General features: G+C 55.9%; 2 protein-coding genes across 4 annotated transcripts; one reads left to right on the forward strand and one right to left on the reverse strand.

Moving 5' to 3' along the window:
- The first annotated feature begins 1,811 nt into the window (after positions 1 to 1,811).
- Positions 1,812 to 13,062, forward strand: YIF1B (Yip1 interacting factor homolog B, membrane trafficking protein). 3 transcript variants are annotated; one of them, XM_084771265.1, is made up of 8 exons: positions 1,812 to 1,968; positions 9,053 to 9,288; positions 9,430 to 9,534; positions 9,630 to 9,708; positions 9,799 to 9,856; positions 10,688 to 10,843; positions 10,916 to 11,009; positions 12,690 to 13,062. In XM_084771265.1, exons 1-8 carry the CDS (start codon positions 1,836 to 1,838, stop codon positions 12,843 to 12,845), a joined length of 1,017 nt encoding a protein of 338 aa, XP_084627391.1. In that variant the 5' UTR covers positions 1,812 to 1,835; the 3' UTR covers positions 12,846 to 13,062. The 3 variants fall into 3 exon arrangements, with proteins under 3 accessions (XP_084627391.1, XP_084627392.1, XP_084627393.1); XM_084771266.1 differs by having other exon boundaries at positions 1,828 to 1,959; XM_084771267.1 differs by lacking the exon at positions 1,812 to 1,968 and adding an exon at positions 1,986 to 2,149.
- LOC311591545 (immortalization up-regulated protein) lies at positions 12,975 to 13,959 on the reverse strand. The gene is made up of 4 exons (XM_084771286.1): positions 13,610 to 13,959; positions 13,402 to 13,499; positions 13,261 to 13,320; positions 12,975 to 13,176 (listed from the first exon to the last, which is right to left on the reverse strand). The coding sequence occupies exons 1-4, from the start codon at positions 13,629 to 13,631 to the stop codon at positions 13,060 to 13,062; spliced, it is 297 nt and encodes a 98-aa protein (XP_084627412.1). The 5' UTR covers positions 13,632 to 13,959; the 3' UTR covers positions 12,975 to 13,059.
- Between the last annotated feature and the right edge of the window lie 6,215 nt (positions 13,960 to 20,174).

Consider the following 20,174-nt stretch of genomic DNA (forward strand, 5'->3'; position numbering starts at 1 on the left):
GAGCTGAGAGCTGAGAGCTAAAAAGCTCAAGCTAAAACCCCAAACACACAAGAGCTACAGGCTGTCTTAAATAACCCTTAACTCAAGCCAGATGGTGGTGGCGGTGGCGCACGCCTTTAATCCCAGCACTCGGGAGGCAGAGGCAGGCGGATTGCTGTGAGTTCGAGGCCAGCCTGGTCTACAAAGTGAGTCCAGGACAGCCAGGGCTACACAGAGAGACCCTGTCTCGGGCAGGGGTGGGGGTGGGGGGAGGGGAGAGAGCATCTCAACTGAAAGCCGTCCCTACTCCTTAATCCCTGCCCGCTGGTGTCTAGCTCTACCTCTTGACCTAGGGTTAATTTTATTAAATCCTCTGTACAGAAAGCTCTAGGATTAAAGGTGTGAGGGTTAAACCACAAGAAACAGATATTTACAGTTCACGCCCACGGATCACAATGGGATCAAAGATTGAGGTTTTCCCAGTTCACAACCTCACGGATCACATTGAAATCAAATATCCTACAATACTCGGTGCTTGGATTAAAGGCGTGCATCACCACTGCCCGGCTCCTTTTTTTTTTTTTTAATTAAAAAATGATTTATTATTTATTTATTTATTTTTATCTGATGTGCATTGGTGTTGTGATTGCATGTACCTCTGTGTAAAGGTGTCGGATCCCCCTAGACCTGGAGCTATAGACAGGTGTGAGTTGCCTTGTGGGTGTTGGAACTGAACCTGGGTCCTCTGGAAGAGCAGCTGAGCTCTTTTTTTTTGTTTTGTTTTTTCGAGACAGGGTTTCTCTGTGTAGCCTTGGCCATCCTGGACTGATTTTGTAGACCAGGCTGGCCTTGAACTCACAGCGATCCGCCTGCCTCTGCCTCCCGAGTGCTGGGATTAAAGGCGTGTGCCACCACGCCCGGCTCTGAGCTCTTTTTTTTTTTAATTTATTATTTATTATTTTTTTAATAGCAGCTGAGCTCTTAACTGCTGAACCATGTCTTCGCCCCCACCCCACCCCCATTTTTATTTATTTATTTATTTATTTTGGGATTAGAGTGCACTATGTTCAAAGCTTAGAATGGCTTTGAACTTTTCCGCTTCCTCAGTATTGGAAATACGGAACTGATCCACTATGCTTAGCTTCATTTCTAGCCCGGCGGCGATGGCCCACGCCTTTAATCCCAGCACTCGGGAGGCAGAGGCAGGTGGATGGCTGTGAGTTCGAGGCCAGCCTGGGCTACAAAGCGAGTCCAGGACAGCCAGGGCTACACAGAGGAACCCTGTCTCGGGGAAGGAAAAAAACAAAGCTTCGTTCCTTTCCCTAAATACTTTGTTTTGTTTTGTTTTGTTTTGTTTTTGAGACAGGGTTTCTCTGTGTAGCCGTGGCTGTCCTGGACTCGCTTTGTAGACCAGGCTGGCCTCGAACTCACAGCGATCCGCCTGCCTCTGCCTCCCGAGTGCTGGGATTAAAGGCGTGCGCCACCACTGCCCGGCTCCTTTCCCTAAATACTTGGATAAAGACTGCTGCTCTCGTGTAAACGGGAGAGCCCGCATAACTGCGATAAAAATCCACCGCTCCCCGCCACCCTGCTCTGCTCTCCGCTAAATCGAAGCGCCAGCCTTGTAAAGAACTACATTTCCCGTCAACCCCTACGCTACGCCAGAAAACGTTTTCCTTCCCGCCAGAAGCCTTGGTCGCCTAGGATCGTTATCAGGCTCCGCCCCGTGGAGCCTCAGGGACGGCCTCTCCCCTGACGTCACGAGCTCCAGTTCCCGCCCCTACGTAAGCCTCCGCCCACCCAAGCGGGCCGCCCCCTTAGAAGGCGTAGCTCTACGATTGGCTCTCTCGGGACCGATGGGGGCGTGGCTACGGGAGCCGGGCGGGCCCAATCCGAACCGCGGCGGAGGCGGGTCGCGGCGGTGGCGTCCGAGCATGCACGCGGCAGGCCTGGCGGCGCCGGCGGGGACGCCCCGGCTGCGTAAGTGGCGTACGTGGCCGGCTGAGGCGATCGGGGGCGGGCGAGGAGGGTGTGGCGGGCCGGGGCGGCGGTTGGCGAGGTCACTCCAGGTCGGCACGGAAGGTCACGAGACCCGGGACCCGGAGCTGCCCGGTCGCGCACGGCGGGCACACGGGGATGTCCAGTCCGCAGGGCAGGGGGCGCGTCGCGGGTAAGGTTCTTAAAGGGAATAATATTCATTTAAAAAGAAGGCGAGCGGGAGGAGGGCTGAACGTGTTGACGTTCGGAGAAACGCGACTTCCATTCATTTGCGGTCAGCGACTCGCCCTCCTGCGCTCGCCCCCTTTCCGAGGCTCCCCCCCCACCCCCCGGTGCCCACGAGCTGTCGCCCACCCCACGCTCCGTAGCACGGGCCCACTGGGTGTGCAGACGGGGCCGTATTGGCACCCCGCTGACGGTCGGAGCCAGTACTTACTGTCCTGCTAACCTCCTTTCCCCAGCTGTGAATTTGAATCCCTCTTTAAGTCCCTCTCGACATGTATATATATATGTGTGTGTGTGTGTGTGTATATATGTATATATAATGTTCCATTTATTTATCCAACGTATCTTGCTCCAGCGAACCTTGTGACAGGCCCTGGGCTAGGATTTGGGTACGCACTAGTAACCAGCAAAGCCCTTTTGGTCCTTGCTTTCTCACAGTTAGAGTTCAGGAGGAAGGCAGACACTTAACTAGGCTCGAGGAAAAAACAAAAACAAACAACAACAACAACAAAAAAAAACACAACAAAGCCGGGCGCGGTGGCGCACGCCTTTAATCCCAGCACTCGGGAGGCAGAGGCAGGCGGATCGCTGTGAGTTCGAGGCCAGCCTGGTCTACAAAGCGAGTCCAGGACAGCCAGGGCTACACAGAGAGATCCTGTCTCGAAAAACAAAAAAACAAAACCAAAAAAAAAAACCCACAACAGAGTAGTTGAGATGTAATAAGAACCAGCGAGTCAGAGACAGAAACCCCGGTTGTGCCTTGGGGGCCTGTTGATGCAGGGGGATCCAGCCGAGCGAGGCCAGCTAGCATTCATTCCTGTGCGGGAGCTGCCGGCGCAGAGTCGAGGTCGGGGACCAACTGAAGCGATGGAGCTGCTGTGATAGGAAAGGGAGGTGGGGTGGGGTGGGGGGAGGGCAAGGTGTCCTCTCCACTGGAGAGCTGGAGGGAAGAGGATTGTGGGTTCAAGGCCTGCCTGGCAACATGGTGCGACTCTCTGTTTAAAGCAAACAGTGGGGCAAGTCAGGTGTAGATTCCCAGAGATGGCTCCAGGAAGGGCGCCTACCACCAAGCCTGACTACCTGGGGGTGTGGAGCGCACACCCGGGCAGAGGCAGGAATGGAGATGTTGGCCCTGACGTGTCCTTGCTTCCTTGAAGAGGGCATGCCTATTGCTGAAAGACCTAAGGGGATTCATGGAGGGGGAGGCCTGTGGCGAGAACACAGACAATTGAGTAGATGCTGGGGAGGGCAAACAGGAGCCTGGCGGTTATGAGGCCTGAAGGAGCCCAGGAGCAGAGAGAACATCCGAGCAGAGCCCCGAGTGTGGCATTGCCAGGCGCCCATGCGCTGGGTGTTAAGCAAAGAGTTTGTCAGAGTTGGGACCTGAGAGGCCTGGGATCTGGGGCCAGCACAGCTGGCAGGACTCGGCGCAGGGCACACAGGGCCGAGGAGTTGCTTGTATTCGGTTCACGGCACAGTGGTCCCTGATCTTGGGCAGAGGATGAGAAGGCTCATGTTCCTTTAAAAGGATTATCTAGGTGATGGGGTGCTTGCCTCTGATCCAAGCAGGAGGGTGACCCATGTTTTCAGAGCCAGCGCCTGGACTACAGAGTGAGTCCCAGGACAGCAGGAGCTACATAGTAAGACCTTTTCTTTTTCTTCTTCTTCTTTAATTTTTAAAAAAGATTTATTTATTTGTTTTATATCCAGAGGGCCCCAGATCTCATTATAGATGGTTGTGAGCCACCATGTGGTTGCTGGGAATTGAACTCAGGACCTCTAGAAGGGCAGCCAGTGCTCTTAACCTCTGAGCCGTCTCTCCAGCTCCTGAGACCTTTTCTTAAGAAACCAAAAAGAGCCGGGCAGTGGTAGTGCACGCCTTTAATCCCAGCACTCGGGAGGCAGAGGCAGGTGGATCGCTGTGAGTTTGAGGCCAGCCTGGTCTACAAAGTGAGTCCAGGACAGCCAAGGCTACACAGAGAAACCCTGTCTCAAAAAACCAAACCAAAATAAAACAAAAAACAAAAAGAAAAAAGAAGCCGGGCAGGGGTGGCGCACAGGCCTTTAATCCCAACACTCGTGAGGCAGAGGCAGGCGGATCGCTGTGAGTTTGAGGCCCTTAATCCCAGCATTTGGGAGGCAGAGGTAGGAAGATCACTGAGTTCGAGGCCAGTAAGTGGATCACAGAGTTAAAACCGGTGGTGTAGGTCTGTAAACCCAGCTGCTTGGGAGGCAGGGCAAGATCTCAAGTTCAAGGCTAGCCTGGGCTTACATAGTTAATTCCAAGTCAGCCTGACCTGGGGAACTTAGTAAAACCCTGTTTTGCGTTTTTGCTTTGTTGTGTTTGTTTTTCTTTGAGACATGCTCTTACTGTGTAGCCCTAGCTGACCTGGTAGCTTTCAAACCCCCAGAGGTCCACCTGCCTCCGCCTCCTGAGTGCTGGGATTAAAGACGCTTGCCATCACACTCCAACAAGACCTTGTCTTTATTTATTTATATATTTATTTTGGGTTTTCTTTTAAGATTTATTTATTATGTATGTATACAGTGTTCTGCCTGCACATACAACCACAGGCCAGAAGAGGGCGTCAGATCTCATTACGGATGGTTGTGAGCCACCATGTGGTTGCTGGGAATTGAACTCAGGACCTCTGGAAGAGCAGCCAGTGCTCTTAACTGCTGAGCCATCTCTTCAGCCCTTATTTTGGTTTTTCCGAGACAGGGTCTCCGTGTAGCCTTGGCTGTCCTAGACTCACTTTGTAGAAGACCGGGCTGGCCTTGAACTCACAGCGATCTGCCTGCCCCTGCCTCCGGAGTGTTGGGATTAAAGGCGCGTGCCACTACTGCCCGGCAATACTTTGTGTTTATAATAAAAAAGAAATAGAAAGAAGGCTGGCGGTGGAACTAAGTGGTAGAGACTCGCTTAACCCGCACAAGGCCCTGGTTTCCGACGTTCAGTACTTCACAAAAAACTCGCCTCTGCCTGCCACTGGAGACTCCTTCAATGCGGCCGAGAACAGGCAAGGCGCCTGGCGTCGTGTGTGCAGGTGGGGGACTTGGGTAGATGTCAAGAGGGGCCAGGTGGGCAGAAAGGGGAAGCCAGGGACAGCTAGTGGGGGTTCCTGGAGGAAGCTGACCTGGGCCTGACCCAGAAGGCCTCAGAGCAGGCGGAGATGAGCCCAGAAGCCAAAGGCACCGTGGCTGTGAGCGAGAGGAGGGCCAGGCTGGAGAATTGGGTCACCCGTCTCTGCGAGCTGGGAAGCATCTGCCCCAGAGAGCGACCAGGAAGTCAGGGCACCGTCGCCTTCTGTGCTGCCGTGTCTCCAGCTGGAGCTGGCTGACAGGAGTTCCAGCCAGCCGCCTCTGGCCGAACCGCGAGAGAGGAACTGGTCGTTCCGCGGTGTCTCAGAAGGAGTCGGGGGTTGGCACCACCTGGGTCGGTGGCACCAAATGCCCATTAGGGAGGAGTGGAGCAAGCTGGGCCTGAGGGATCAGCCTCTTGTCCTAGATACGTGGAAGGCCAAGGCAGAAGAAAGTCCTGAGTTCAAGACCAGCCTGGGCCAGTACAGAGTGAGACCGTGTTTCGCAAGAGGCAAGGGAGCAGCTGGCAAAAGGATGCAGTCGTGTACTTTGCTCACGTGGGAGGACTTGAGTGTGGACCCCCAGCACCCACATAAGTGGCCGGGCGTGGTGGCGCATGCTGTGACCCCAGCCCTGCGGAGGCCAAGGGTTCCGAGAGTTTCTTGTCCAGCCTGCCTAGGCAGACCAGTGAGCTGTGTGGTCAGTGAGAGCCTGTCTCAAAATGTAAGTGGAGAGTGACTGAGCAAGACAGCTGTTGACCTCTGCACACACACGCACGCTGTGTGCACATAACACGTGCAGTGGACTGGGCACAGCTCGTCAGTTACGGACAGGCGTTGCTCTTGCAGAGGGCATGGTTCTGTTCCTAGCACTCATGCGGTGGCTCCCAGCAGCAGGCAAAACTCTCATACATGTATAAATAAAAAGAAGTTACTCTTTTTTTTTTTTTAATTTTTCAAGACAGGGTCTCTCTGTGTAGCCCTGGCTGTCCTGGACTCACTTTGTAGACCAGGCTGGCCTCAAACTCACAGTGATCCCCTGCCTCTGCCTCCCGAGTGCTGGGATTAAAGGTGTGCACCACCACCGCCCGGCCTGTTTTGCTTTTAAAGACTTACTTCTTTTAGCCGGGAGGTGGTGGCGCACGCCTTTAATCCCAGCACTCAGGAGGCAGAGGCAGGGGATCGCTGTGAGTTCGAGGCCAGCCTGGTCTACACAGAGAGACCCTGTCTCAAAGAGAACAACGGACAAAACAAAACAGAACATGTTCAGATAATGCTCCTGCCTCAGCCCCCTGAGTGCTGGGACTGCAGATGTGAGCCACCGTCCCGGCTGAACCCGCAGCTTATGGGTGTCAGGACCGTCAGCTTGAGAGGCTACCGAGGATTCGCTGAGAGGCAGGTCCACTCCCGGGCCGCTCCTCCCAGCCGTGCAGTCGCACGCACACAGCTCCCCGGGCCGCGTGCTCAACAACCAGGATCTGGGCCCTGGGGCTAACCCCATCTCTCCAGATAACACCTCCTACCTCTGCTTCGACCATCTGAGAAGGTTGGGGGTTCCCCCACTTCCTCCCCACACCCCCCGGCTCAGCACAGCTTCAGCATGCCCCCCACCCCACCCCGGCCCTGTCTGTCCACCCTGGTCTCGGCCTGGCCCACTCATCAGCCTCCACTCTTCCTTCTCTGTCCTGTCTGTGGGTCTCCGCCATGGCGTGTGGGGGGCGTTTACAGATATGCCCTACGGGGGAATTGAACCCTGGACCTCGCATGTGCTTGGGTCAGTGCTCCAACAGCAGTTTGTTTGGTTTCTTCTTTGTTTTGTGTGTGTGTGATGGGGAAGAAGGGTGTGTGTGTGTGTGTGTGTGTGTGTGCGCGCGCGCGTGCGCATGCTTGTGCATGGATGCAAAAGGTCAACCTTAGATTTCATTACTCGGGTCTTAGCTACTATGGGCTTAGGTTGCTTTTGCTGTTGTTGTTTAAAGATTTTATTTAATTTTGTGTGTGTGGTGTGTGTGTGTGTGTATGTGTGTGTGTGTGTGTGTGTGTGTGTGTGTACCTGCAGAGGCCACAGGGTGGGGGTTGGGTTCCCTGGAATTGAGAGTACAGGTGGTGGGAGGGGCAGAGACTTGAACCCAGGTCCGCCCGCTGAAGCCTCTGCCCAGCCCTTCTACCTTGTTGATGTTTTTCCTTTCTTCTTCTTGGGGAGAGTGTTTGTCTGTGGAGGCAGGTAGTCCTGGCACCCTGTAAGTAGTCCTGCTATGTAGACCAGGCTGGGCTGGAGCTCAGAGATCCCCCTGCCTCTGCCTCCCACACGCTGGGATGAAGGGCACGCAGCCCATACCTGCCTGGGCAAGCTCTTGAAGTAGGCGCTGTCCTGTGGTATCTGTGTGACTATCAACCTTAGCTGCTGCTTCCTTTCTTTTTTTGTTTTTTGAGACAGGGTTTCTCTGTGTAGTCTTGGCTGTCCTGGACTCACTCTGTAGACCAGGCTGGCCTCGAACTCACAGTGATCCGCCTGCCTCTGCCTCCCGAGTGCTGGGATTAAAGGCGTGCGCCACCACTGCCCAACACGGAACCTCAGCTTCTTTGGTCTTGTTTTTCTCCTCTGTAAACTGTGGACAATGGCAAGTCACACCCATGCCCTCAGAGTGTCTTATCTCTTTCTGAAGAGCCTCTCGACCCTTGTGCTTAAGTCTATATTGGAACTCTGCCTTATTAAAAATAGCTCAAGGCTGGGCGGTGGTGGCGCACGCCTTTAATCCCAGCACTCGGAGGCAGAGGCAGGTGGATCTCTGTGAGTTTGAGGCCAGCCTGGTCTACAAAGTGAGTCCAGGACAGCCAGGGTTATACAGAGAGACCCTGTCTCATAAAACAAATCAAAAAGTAATAATTTAGGGGCTGGAGAGATGGCTCAGCGGTGAATAGCACTGGCTGCTCTTCCAGAGGTCCTGAGTTCAGTTCCCGGCAACCACATGGTGGCTCACAACCATCTATAGTGAGATCTGGCGCCCTCTTCTGGCCTGCAGGTGTACATGCAGGCAGAGCACTGTATGCATAATAAATAAAAAGAATTTCCAACTGGTAATGGCATCGGTTGAATTGTCACAGTTGTGAGTATATGAGCTTAGCTGTTGTGTTATACACATGGTGCGGGGTCACTGCTACATCCTAGCCACGTAGCTGCCCAGGAGGTTATCTGCCCGATCTAAACCTGTTCTAGGAACTAGGGCATTCGCCTGTGAACAAGAGAAAAGAAACAGGCCATCTGCCAATTGATGCTCAGTGCTCTAGACATCCCTGCAGGGCGGAGCAGTGGGCCCTGCCAGGGGAGCTGCATTGTGCGCAGCAGGAAGGACCTGGGGAGGACAGGAGAGAGCCTGGAGAGTGTCAGGGGAGAACAGTTCCCACCGAGGCATGGCTAGTACAGAGGCCCTGAGCGGGGTATGTGCCGAGCGGTCCAGGGAACACGGAGGGAGAGGCCTGGTGGCGGAGGCTGGGGGATGTCAGTGTGGAAGGAGTAGGAACGCAGGCCCTGCTGGTAGTGGCTGGCACAGGGCTATGTGATGAGCTCATCATCATCTGGATAGGTAGATGAGAGGTGGAGGCTAGGTGATGGCGGGGGTAATGAAAGCATGGATGCAGGCATGTAGGCTGAAGGATGGGCAGCCCATCCGACTTCACAACCATTTGGTGACCTTGTCCCAGCTGTGGCCCCAAAGGGTGGTGGGACCTGTATGCAGAATTAACCAACTTCCTTCCCTTTTTCTCCGCAGCCTCAAAGCGGAGGGTCCCAGCATCCCAACCCGCCATGGCTGATCCCCACCAGTTTTTCGATGACACGAGTTCAACCCCGAGCCGCGGCTACGGAGGCCAGCCGTCACCAGGTGGCCTGGGTTACCCCACCCATTCGTCTCCCGAGGCAGCCTTCCTGGCTGACCCTATGTCCAACATGGCGATGGCCTATGGGAGCAGCCTGGCCGCTCAGGGCAAGGAGCTGGTGGACAAGAATGTGAGGAGGATGGACTACTGGCCAGAGTCTGGGGGCGGGGCGTGTGGTGGGCTGGAGGCTGGGGGCGGGGCGTAGGCTGGGGGGGGGGGAGGGGGCAATGCCGGGTGCCCAGGGCCTCAGGCTTGAGCATCGCCTCGGCAGATTGACCGCTTCATCCCCGTCAGCAAGCTCAAGTATTACTTCGCTGTGGACACCATGTACGTAGGCAAGAAGCTGGGCCTGCTTGTCTTTCCCTACCTACACCAGGTGAGCCCCGCCCACCCAGCTGGCCGGGAGCCGGGAAGGGTCCCCCCCCCTCCCTGCGGTCCTAGGTCCCACTACCCCCTCGACTCTCTCCACAGGACTGGGAGGTACAATACCAGCAGGACACCCCGGTGGCCCCCCGCTTTGACATCAACGCCCCAGACCTCTACATCCCAGGTCGCGCCCTCCCACCACTGCCTGGGGGAGTCTGGGACTGGTGCCCGCCGAGGGCCTCCCCCGCCCTCTGACAGTGTCTGTCTTCCACAGCCATGGCGTTCATCACCTACATCCTGGTGGCCGGCCTTGCACTGGGGACGCAGGACAGGTAAGGATCCCAGAGCAGGGGCTGTGAGGTGGCCCAGAGCCATCTGAGAGAGGTCACAGCTTCTCTATGTTGGAACAGCCCCACCTCGCTGCCAGGCGGCCTAGACGGTGTCAGTCACGTGACCCCCTTAACCTGCCTGCATCATGCCCATCTGTGCTGGGTAACCCAAATCCAGCCTTCCTTCCTCTTGGCCTTCACCCACAAATCTATCCTCTGCCTCACAGCGCCCTAAATGAGCTGCTCCTCACTCACCTTTTGTGTCTTTGCTTTAGCGGCAGCCAACGGCCTAAGAGGTGGGCCTGGCCTCCACCCACCCTGTTCTGTGCAGCTGTCCGAGGCTCACCCAGCCCCGCTGCGGCCACCCCGGGGTCCCTCCACCCCCATTTGCCTGGCACAGAGTGTGCCCCTCCCGTGTGTGCAGCACCCACCTGCACATGCACTGTGGTTCCTGTCCTGTGTCACTTCACAGGCCCCAGGCTGAGTGCGCCCACCTCTCACTCACAGTGGCCTGTCCCCCCTTTTGTGCACTGAAAACAAGTGTCAGCAAAACCATTGCTCGGCCTCCAGAGTGGAGCAAGTTCCTGACTCTTCAGCCTTCGCCCGGCTGTCCTTTCTTTAGGGAGGAGCCCTGGTGGTAGCCCTCTCAGGGCTCCGATGTCCCCCATCCAAGCCCTGACTTGAGTGTCACCGTCAAGGGACAGACCTAGGTCCTTGCTGGTGGTCCCTGATCCGTCCCCAGCGCCCTCAACACAGGGCTGCCCCAGGTGATGCTCAGGGGTGTCTAGGCTACCAGCCCCATGACCGAGCAAGTATGGGTGTCACTTCCGGCAGGTTCTCCCCAGACCTCCTGGGACTGCAGGCGAGCTCGGCCCTGGCCTGGCTGACCCTGGAGGTGGTGGCCATCCTGCTGAGTCTCTACCTGGTGACTGTCAACACCGACCTCACCACTATCGACCTGCTGGCCTTCCTGGGCTACAAATATGTCGGGTGAGTGCTTCTGCCCTGCCTGCCAGTCCCAGACCTCGGCCTCCTCTTCACCCCGATTTCCCCTGCACTCAGGATGATTGGCGGGGTGCTCACGGGCCTGCTCTTTGGGAAGATTGGCTACTACCTGGTGCTTGCCTGGTGCTCTGTGTCCATCTTTGTGTTCATGGTGAGTGGGGCTCAGGATGGGCAAGGCTGAGGCCACGGCCTCCTGGACCGAATCGGGGAGGGCTTTTGAGCATCCAGGAACCAAGTCTGGGGTCTAGGAGAGCCTCCTAGGAGAGGGAAGTCTGTGTGGGTTCTGTTAGAGCAACAGCCAGTCAGGATGCTGCAGGCCAGGGCTGCCCAGCTCACAGGCACAGTCAGGACACTGCAGGCCAGGGCTGCCCAGCTCACAGACGCAGTCGGGACGCTGCAGGCCAGGGCTGCCCAGCTCACAGACACAGTCGGGACACTGCAGGCCAGGGCTGCCCAGCACACAGACACAGTCGGGACGCTGCAGGCCAGGGCTGCCCAGCTCACAGACGCAGTCGGGACACTGCAGGCCAGGGCTGCCCAGCTCACAGACGCAGTCAGGACGCTGCAGGCCAGGGCTGCCCAGCTCACAGACGCAGTCAGGACGCTGCAGGCCAGGGCTGCCCAGCTCACAGGCGCAGTCAGGACACTGCAGGCCAGGGCTGCCCAGCTCACAGACGCAGTCGGGACGCTGCAGGCCAGGGCTGCCCAGCTCACAGACACAGTCGGGACACTGCAGGCCAGGGCTGCCCAGCTCACAGGTGCAGTCAGGACGCTGCAGGCCAGGGCTGCCCAGCTCACAGGTGCAGTCAGGACGCTGCAGGCCAGGGCTGCCCAGCTCACAGGTGCAGTCAGGATTTAGACCCAGGTGAGTGAGAGCCTGACCCACAGGCAGAAGTTGACACTGAGGCTAAGAGCCGAGAGATGGCTCCGACAGTCAGGCGGACTTGAGTTCAATCCTTAGACCCCCACATTTAGGGGGGGAAAGCTGGAGTGAAGGTATACCCTTGTAATCACAGAGCTAGGAACTGGAGATGGGCACCAGGGCTCACTGGCCTGCCAGCCTGGCCTGTCCAGTAATTGTCTGCTTAATGAAAGACTGACCATGTGTGAAAAAAAGGAGAGCCCCGAGGATGTCCTCTAACCTCCACAAACAAACCATGTGTGTGCATACACGAACACACACACACACACACACACACACGGCCTGTGAGATGGCTAAGCTGGTGAGGGGCACTTGCTGCCAAGCCTGACAACTTGACTTCTATTCCCGGAAGCCACATGGTGGAAGAAAAGAACCCAAGCGCCCCAACCCTAGGAAACACACACACATATATACATGTGGGGGTGGGGAAGCCAAATGTCACTCGGGGCTCTAATCCCAGCACTAAGAAGATTGAGGCAAGAAAGAGAATATGTACCTTAATGAAAAGAAAAAGAAAATAGCTTTTCTAACTTGTCTTAAAAATGTGTCAAGCTGGGCGTGGTGGTGGCGGCGGTGGCGCACACCTTTAATCCCAGCACTGGGGAGGCAGAGGCAGGGGGATCTCTGAGTTCGAGGCCAGCCTGGTCTACAAGAGAAATCCTACCCTGTCTTGAGAAAAAAGAAAAAAATGTGTCTTGCGGGCTGAGGGTGTTACTCAGTGGTAGCGCACTGGCCTAGCATGGGTAGGCGGCTTTGCTCCGGGGGGGGGGGGGGGGGCTAGGGAGGTAGCTATTCCGCAGAACCTTCTAGGAGCGCAAACTGGAGGCCGCAGAGGGTGTAGGGGCTCGTCCCGGGCTGCCTGGCACTTAGGGCGTCCCCGACGCTGACCCATCTTTCCCTGCTACCCAGATCCGGACGCTGCGGCTGAAGATCCTGGCCCAGGCGGCGGCAGAAGGGGTGCCGGTCCGCGGGGCGCGGAACCAGCTGCGCATGTACCTGACCATGGCGGTGGCGGCTGCGCAGCCGCTGCTCATGTACTGGCTCACCTTCCACCTGGTGCGGTGAGCGGCCGCCCGCCTGCCGCGCCCACACTCATCTCGCCCGCCCCCCGGGCCCCCCATCCCTCCCTTCTTCCCTCCTCCCGCCCTCCCTCCCGGCCGAGGTGCTCGCGCCCCGTCGCCAGCTGCACACCGCAACAATAAACCTGCTGCGCCGGCGCCGCCTCCGCTCCTCACCCGCAGAGGGCGCTGTGGAGCGGGCGGGCTGCGCGTTTAATAAGTCAGTGGGGGGCCTTGTCCTTTTTCTTCTCCTCCACCTTTTTCTTCTCCTTCTTCACCTTGGGTTTCTTGGCCTTGTCCGAGGGGCGGTCATGCTTCTTGGGGCCAGCGGCGTGCGTCTGGGGAGCGGAGGGCGGTGGGTGGGAGGGAGAGGAGGTGGCCGGGTGGGAAGCGGGGACGAGCGGGCGAGGGCGGCCTCTTACCTTCCCTTCGGCCTCCGAGTCGCTGGAGCCGCTGCTGCTGCTGGAGTCGGAGGAGCCGTGCTAGGAGGGGGATGCGACCGTGAGGGAGGGCAGGGCCGGTCCCCGGCTCTCGGGACGCCACGCGGTGGCCAGGGGACTTACCGGCTTGTGCGCGGCGCCCGCCTGAGCTTTGAGAGGACAGTGCTTGGGGTCGCCCCCTCGGCCTGCCCCCTCGGCCTTCTTAGAACCAGGGCCCAGGGCTGCAGAGGAGAGGGAAGTCAGGCGGGCTGGGCGGGGGTGGCCTGCAGTGGGGAGCCCTGCGCGTGAGCCCGGCCCCCTCGCCCCGCAGACCCGCCGTCGGGGAGCACACCTGCCGACAGGTCGAACTCCATGGCGGGGACTAGTCGGTCTGGAGGGCCCGAGGCCCTAGGCGGGCAGTGCCTGGGGCGGGGGTGGGACCTGCACACCCAGGAGCCGTGCGGAGCCCCACCTCCAGACCTTCGTCCTCCCGGCTCTTGGCCCCTGACTCACGGCCCTGCCGCTCCCAGCCCCACCCTGACTTTCCTCTGTGGGAAATGGAGGTGGGGTGGCTGTAGGTTTCTGGGGACAGGAATGAGGTCAGTCATCAATTATCCCCTTTGCTGGGGATAAGGGGGAAAGCCCTGAACAAAGTTAGAGACGCAGTGCATCCTGGGAGCGATGAGTTCCCGGCCCCTCTGGGCCTGAGGAAAGGCGTGTCTGAGGGATTTGGGGCGCAGGCTAGTGTGCCAAGGTGCCAGCTGAGAGGCCTCGGCAAAGCTGCACCCTGGGGTGATGGTGAAGATAAACCGGATGGGTTAAATTCCTAGACTGGTGCCTGTCCGAGTGTGTGGTGGTGAAACGTGTTTGGTAAAGGCGAGTGTCTTAATCTGGGCTGTCACAACAAACACAACAGATGCGTGGTTAGACAGTCATGTAGCTCATAGCTGTAGAGGCGGGAGCTGGAGGCCAGGCACTGGCGGTGAGGGGCCCTGGTACGGAGATGGCCTGCGCCCTGCCAAGTTGTCCTGGTTTCTCACAATCAAGATCCTATTAGGGCCGACAGTTGGGACTGGGACACAAGCATTAGCTCCAAGTTAGGCGCTGTAATCCTCCTGCTCAGGAGGCTGCGGCAGGAGGGTTGAAAGTTCTGCTATAGCCGAGGCCACATAGCATGACAGTGCTGGGTGTGGTGGCGCCCGCCTTTAGCCCTGCCCTGACACCCTGGACCGGTCAGGACTACACCTGTCGCAAAAGGTGAAGGAGGCTGGTGAGGTGGCGCACTATGTCCCCGTGCCAAGTCTAGTGAGCTGAGATGGGGGAAGAGAACTGAATCCTGCAAATCGCCTCTGGACCTCCGCAGGGGCACATCCAGCCGCAAGCACACAAAATGACCACGATAGGGGCGGGAGAGATGGCTCAGAGGTTAAGGGCACTGGCTGCTCATCCGGAGGTCCTGAGTTCAAGTCCCAGCAACCACATGGTGGCTCACAGCCATCTGTAGTGAGATCTGGTGCCCTCTTCTGTCACACAGGCATACATGTAATAGAGTGCTCTTATGCATGCATAAATAAATCTTTAGAAAATTAACTATACGCCGGGTATGGTGGCGCACGCCTTTAATACCAGCACTCAGGAGGCAGAGGCAGGCGGATCTCTGAGTTCGAGGCCAGCCTGGTCTACAAAGCAAGTCTAGGACAGTCAAGGCTGCACAGAGCCAAAAAAAGAAAAAGAAAAAGTAATATAATAGAAAATTGTTCAAAACCAAACACCTAAAGGAGAGATAAACATGTTTTTTGCTTAGATCAGAAGTGAGGGGGATGAGAAAAAGACTTGTGAGAGAGCAGGTGATGTTTATCCCCTTAGAAGTCGAACCACCGTGTGGGGGAGATTGGTTGTTAACCAGCTGAAAAGCATCCTTGAACAAATGCTGAGAGGAGGTATAAATGTGAGCCAAAAACAGGAGGCGGGGCCTTTGGAGACTGGGGATAGTGTTGGCTGCACTTCGAGACCCTCCTGGAGAGAACGGCTCAAGGGAAGGCTTCAGGGCTCCAGCCTCTGGCTGAGGCACTGGGTCCTGGTTGCTCCAGGTTCCAGCAGAAGAAATCCTGCTGATTACGCCAGGAGGCTATTTCCTCGTTACTGATGTCCTTATGGTTTCGTTATTCTTTCAGCTTTGTTTCCTGTTTTAGGTTAGTCGGGTTATAAGTGAGGTTATTACGCTCATAATAACAATTTGTTAAGAAAAATTGAGCCAGAACCAGGGCGTGGTGGCGCACGCCTTTAATTCCAGCACTCGGGAGGCAGAGACAGGTGGATCGCTGTGAGTTCGAGGCCGGCCTGGTCTACAAAGCGAGTCCAGGACAGCCAAGGCTACACAGAGGAACCCTGTCTCGAAAAACAAAAAAGAAAGAAAAAGAAAAGAAAATTGAGCCTACAAACACCTGCCTGTATCTGCCGAAAGTGAGCCTCGAGGCAGGAGGAGGTGGCTGCTCAGGATTCGCAGTGGGCATGCGCCACCACAGGTCCCTGCCCACCTGTGACTGCAGAGACGCCTGCCCTGGCTGCTGCAGGCTCCGTACCTGCCTCTCCATCCTTGAGGCACACACTTGGTGCTGACCATTATCTGAACTACTTTAGTTTTAAAGATTAAAAAAAAATTTTTTTTAATGTATGAATATTTGCATGTATGTGTGTGCTGGTGTCTGTGAAGGGCAGATGCAGGAACTTCAGTTACAGGTGGTTTTAAGCCACCCAAACAGCAAACACTTTTTTTTTTCAAGACAGGGTTTCTCTGTGTAGCCTTGGCTGTCCTGGACTCTCTCTGTAGACCAGGCTAGCCTCGAACTCACAGCGATCCGCCTGCCTCCGTGTCCCGAGTGCTGGGATTAAGGCCTGGCGCTAAAATTTAAATTCTTATGAATATGGAACCCCTGGAGCTGGAGTCAGACAGTTGTGAACCACCATGTTAGCTCTGGGAATCAAACCCAAGGTCCTTTGGAAGAGGAGCCAGTCAGCCTCTTTTTTTTTTTTAAGTTATGTATACAGCACTCTGCCTGCACCCTAGAAGAGGGCACCAGATCTCACTATAGATGGCTGTGAGCCACCATGTGGGTGCAGGGGATTGAACTCAGGACCTTTGGAAGAACAGCCAGTGCTCTTAACCACTGAGCCGTCTTTTCCAGTACCCCCCCCCCCACCCCCTGCTTTTTTTTTTTTTTTTTGAGCCGGGGTCTCATGTTGACCTGTGTGTCCTGCAAGTCCGTATAGTGCTAAAACTGGTCTTAAATATAGGTGAACTCTGTGTCCAAAGCCCAATGCCTATTCCACCAACCAGAGGAGTAAAAGCAGAAGCAGAGACCTGCTAATGGTGTGGTGTGCCGGGGAGGCCTTGGGCATTTTTCTTTCTTTCTCGAGACAGGGTTCTCTTTTTTTCCTGGTCTTGATTGGTTGGGGTTTTTTGTGTGTGTTTTTATTGTGGTTAGTTGGTGGGGTTGTTGTTGTTGTTGTTTTTGTATTTTTTATTTTTGAGACAGGGTTTCTCTGTGTAGCCCTGGCTGTCCTGGACTTGCTTTGTAGAGCGATTGCATTTTAAAAGTGAAAACCTCATTGGAGTTGATGTTTGGTGGTGGTTTTGAGACCGGATCTCCAACAGTCAGGGTTGGCTTCAAGCTTGCTATGTCCCTGGGGATGACCCTGAGCGGAGGCCACACAGGTGCGCCACCAAACCAGCATGTTGCTTTGTTTCACAATCCCAGGACTCTGCAAACGAGGTCAGTCCATACGCCTTAAGCAAGACCCTGTCCCAAAGAACAAAGGGACTGATGCAGGTAGGGGCTTGTCTCAGTGATAAGAGTCCTTGCCTAGCATCTGTGTGGTGCGCACTCGGGAGGTGGGGTTGGGGGGGCAGGGGGGGGAGGCAGGTGGACCTCAGAGTTCGAGGCCAGCCTGGTCTACAGAGCAACTTCCAGGACGACACAAGAGACACTTTCTAAGAAAACCAAGGGAAAGGAAAGGAAAGGTTAATAGTAAACTAAGGTAGGGTGTTGCAGGTACAAGGGGTCACAGGTGCCAAGGCCTTGAGGCAGGAATGTTGTCCAAGGACCTATAAGGAAGTCAGAGTGGAAAAATAGGAGCGCGGCAGAGGAAAGGAGGGGGCGGGGACCTTTGGTCTATAGCATGAGTCAGGGGAGGAGGCCAGTGCGAGCAGCCATGGCCCTTGTGCCCACAGCTCCTTGCAGGATGGAAGAGAAAGTCTGTCCACACAGAATATAAATTCCATGAGGATGAGACCAAGTCCGCTTTGCTCTTCACCCAGACAGCTGACTCGGAGTGGCGTGTACCGTCACTTGATGGAGTGGTTTACCTCTGACTGGGGAGTGCTCAGCCAGTTCCTAGTGACAGGTACACCTCAATTACCCCTAAGGGCTCCAGACCGGTTTTCCCTGGTGTGAGGTAAACACTTGCCAGGCTCAGGGGCCAGTAATCCAAGCACTGGGGAAGGGAGGTGAGGTGGGAGGGTTGCTATTTAGAGGCCGGCCTGAGCTCAGAACACCAACGTGAGAGGCTGGAGAGCTGGCTCAGGGGTTCCGCATTTGTTCCTGTGAAAGACCCGGGCTCAATTCTCAGCGCTCACGTGGTGGTCTGAAACTGAGGGCTCTGGTGTCCTTTTCTGACCTCCATGGGCACCACGCATGCACATGGCACACACACACATACACGTAAAAAACAAACAAAACTGGGGGGCTGAGATCACTCTGTCTAGGAACGTGCGCTATGCAGGGGTCCTGAGCTTGCCCGTACCAGGGGGCTCACAACTGCCTGCAGCTGGAGAGCTGACATCTCTGCCGAACTCCACAGGCCCCAGCCCACACATGGCACACACTCGCACAAATTTTGGGTTTTTTGTTTGTTTTGGTTGTCCCAGACTCATTTTGTAGACCAGGCTGGCCTCAAACTCACAGAGAATCACCTGCCTCTGCCTCCCGAGGAGTGCTGAGATTAAAGGCGAGCACTACCACACCTGGCTCACAAATCTTTTTTTTTTTTAATTATTTTATGTATATGAGTGCTCTGCCTGCATGTACACCCACAGGCCAGAAGAGGGTGCCAGATTATAGATGGCTGTGAGCCACCATGTGGTTGTCGGGAATTGAACTCAGGGCCTCTGGAAGAGCAGACAGTGCTCTTAACCGCTGAGCCATCTCTGCAGCCCCAACAAATGCATTTTTAAGAAAACAAACCAGCCTGGTGTGGTGGTGTGTGCCTTTGTTCAGGATTCTCTGCCTTACAGCTGGCAATCTCTGGCTCCTTCTGTTTCATTACTTCTGCCCAAAATGGCTTGGTGCCAAGGGGGTTAAACAGTGTCACTCTGCCCCTCAAGTCTCAGTCTCAGTCTCTCCCTCTCTCCCTCTCCCAGACTGGCTCTCAACTCACAGAGATCCACCTGCCTCTGCCTCCCAAGTGCCAGGATTAAAGGTGTGCGCCACCAGTGCCTGGCAAACCTGGGATTTTGTTAGTTCAATTCACAAAAATATTTCTGGTCAACAATTATAGTGCGCAGGGAAGCCAAGGTACTGAGGGACCGTCTCCTGGGCTGCTACATGCGTGAGGTCCCTCCTACATGCTTGAGGTCAGATATGTTTGATTAGAAAAGTGACCAAGGTTTAGTGTTTCCTGGAGTTTCCTCAGACAGAGGCCCAGCTGTTGTAAACACTGCTCTCGCCGTCCAACCGCATCCCAGCAGCTGGATGAAGTCACAGCGCTGGCCTGTGACCGCCACCAACACTGCGCTGGCCCTTGGGATGCTGATGGGCAATGTGGATCAGTGGTGAGGGGCGGAGCTTGGCCTTCACCCAGGTGTCAGTCAGGGTTTATTTCTAAACTAAACGAAACAAAACGTCCTGGCTGCTAACCTCTAGGCGCCTGGTCAGAAACTGGCTTCTCACGCACAGCAAAGCGCCAGCGCCTGAATGCGGTTTCTTTGCTCACAGGACCCCAGATGAACACATCCAGGCATGTGCGGTGGGTTGTGACGTAAGAGGGACGTAAATAGGGTGAGGAGGTGGCTCAGTGGCCTGCTGGTCACCTACCGTTGAGGAAGGGGAGTTGGGATGCTTGGAGACCCCTTGGGACAGCTTTATACCAGAAACCTCCACTCCTACCTAAACATGCAAGCTGCACACACAGCCCCCTCACAGTGCTCAGGACCACCTGTCCTTCAACCTTGAAGCTGAGGATGTGCCCAGGATGAGGCAGGTGCATTCCCGAGGCGGGAAAGGCTTAAAGAGCTTCCTCTTCCTTCTTTGCTGGTCCCAGCTGCTCACCACAGACCCACCTGTGGAGTCTGACGCAAGTGCAACTGTTTTGTAAACTTAGCACAAGCAGGACCTGCAGGAGCGGAGGGGGGCCCACGTGGGTGGCTTCTCCCAGCAGGCCAGTCCCCAGCCCTCACGCATTTGGCATCTACTGAGCATGTGGCTCCGATGAATGCTTCGACCACTCGGACTGACCGACAGAAGCCATAGGCAAATTCCTCCACCTTGTTTCGTCCCCGGGCGACAAAGTGAGGACGTCTCCACTACACCGCCCAGAAGCCTTAGCTCAGGGGATGTATCTGAGGGTCTGTCATCCACTGGACCCAACAGATGGACGAGATGGACTTGTGACCTTTAGTGACACCGTAAGGGCCAAGGACAAATGGCCAACAACCCCCACACTGTAAATGGAGCTACTCAGCAGCCACCAACCCCACAAACATAAAAGTTGCAGGAAGGCACATGGGGCATTTGGCTACACAGTCAACCACAGGCTTCACTTGGAGCTGGTAGGTAGGTGTAGGGGTGTCTCTGTGTGTGTGTGTATGTGTGTGTACACACACGTTATGTACATGTGGGCCTCTGAGTCCTAGGTCCGGG

Source organism: Acomys minous, assembly GCF_964271855.1.
Source record: "Acomys minous genome assembly, chromosome: 20".
Taxonomy (NCBI): Eukaryota; Metazoa; Chordata; class Mammalia; order Rodentia; family Muridae; genus Acomys; species Acomys minous.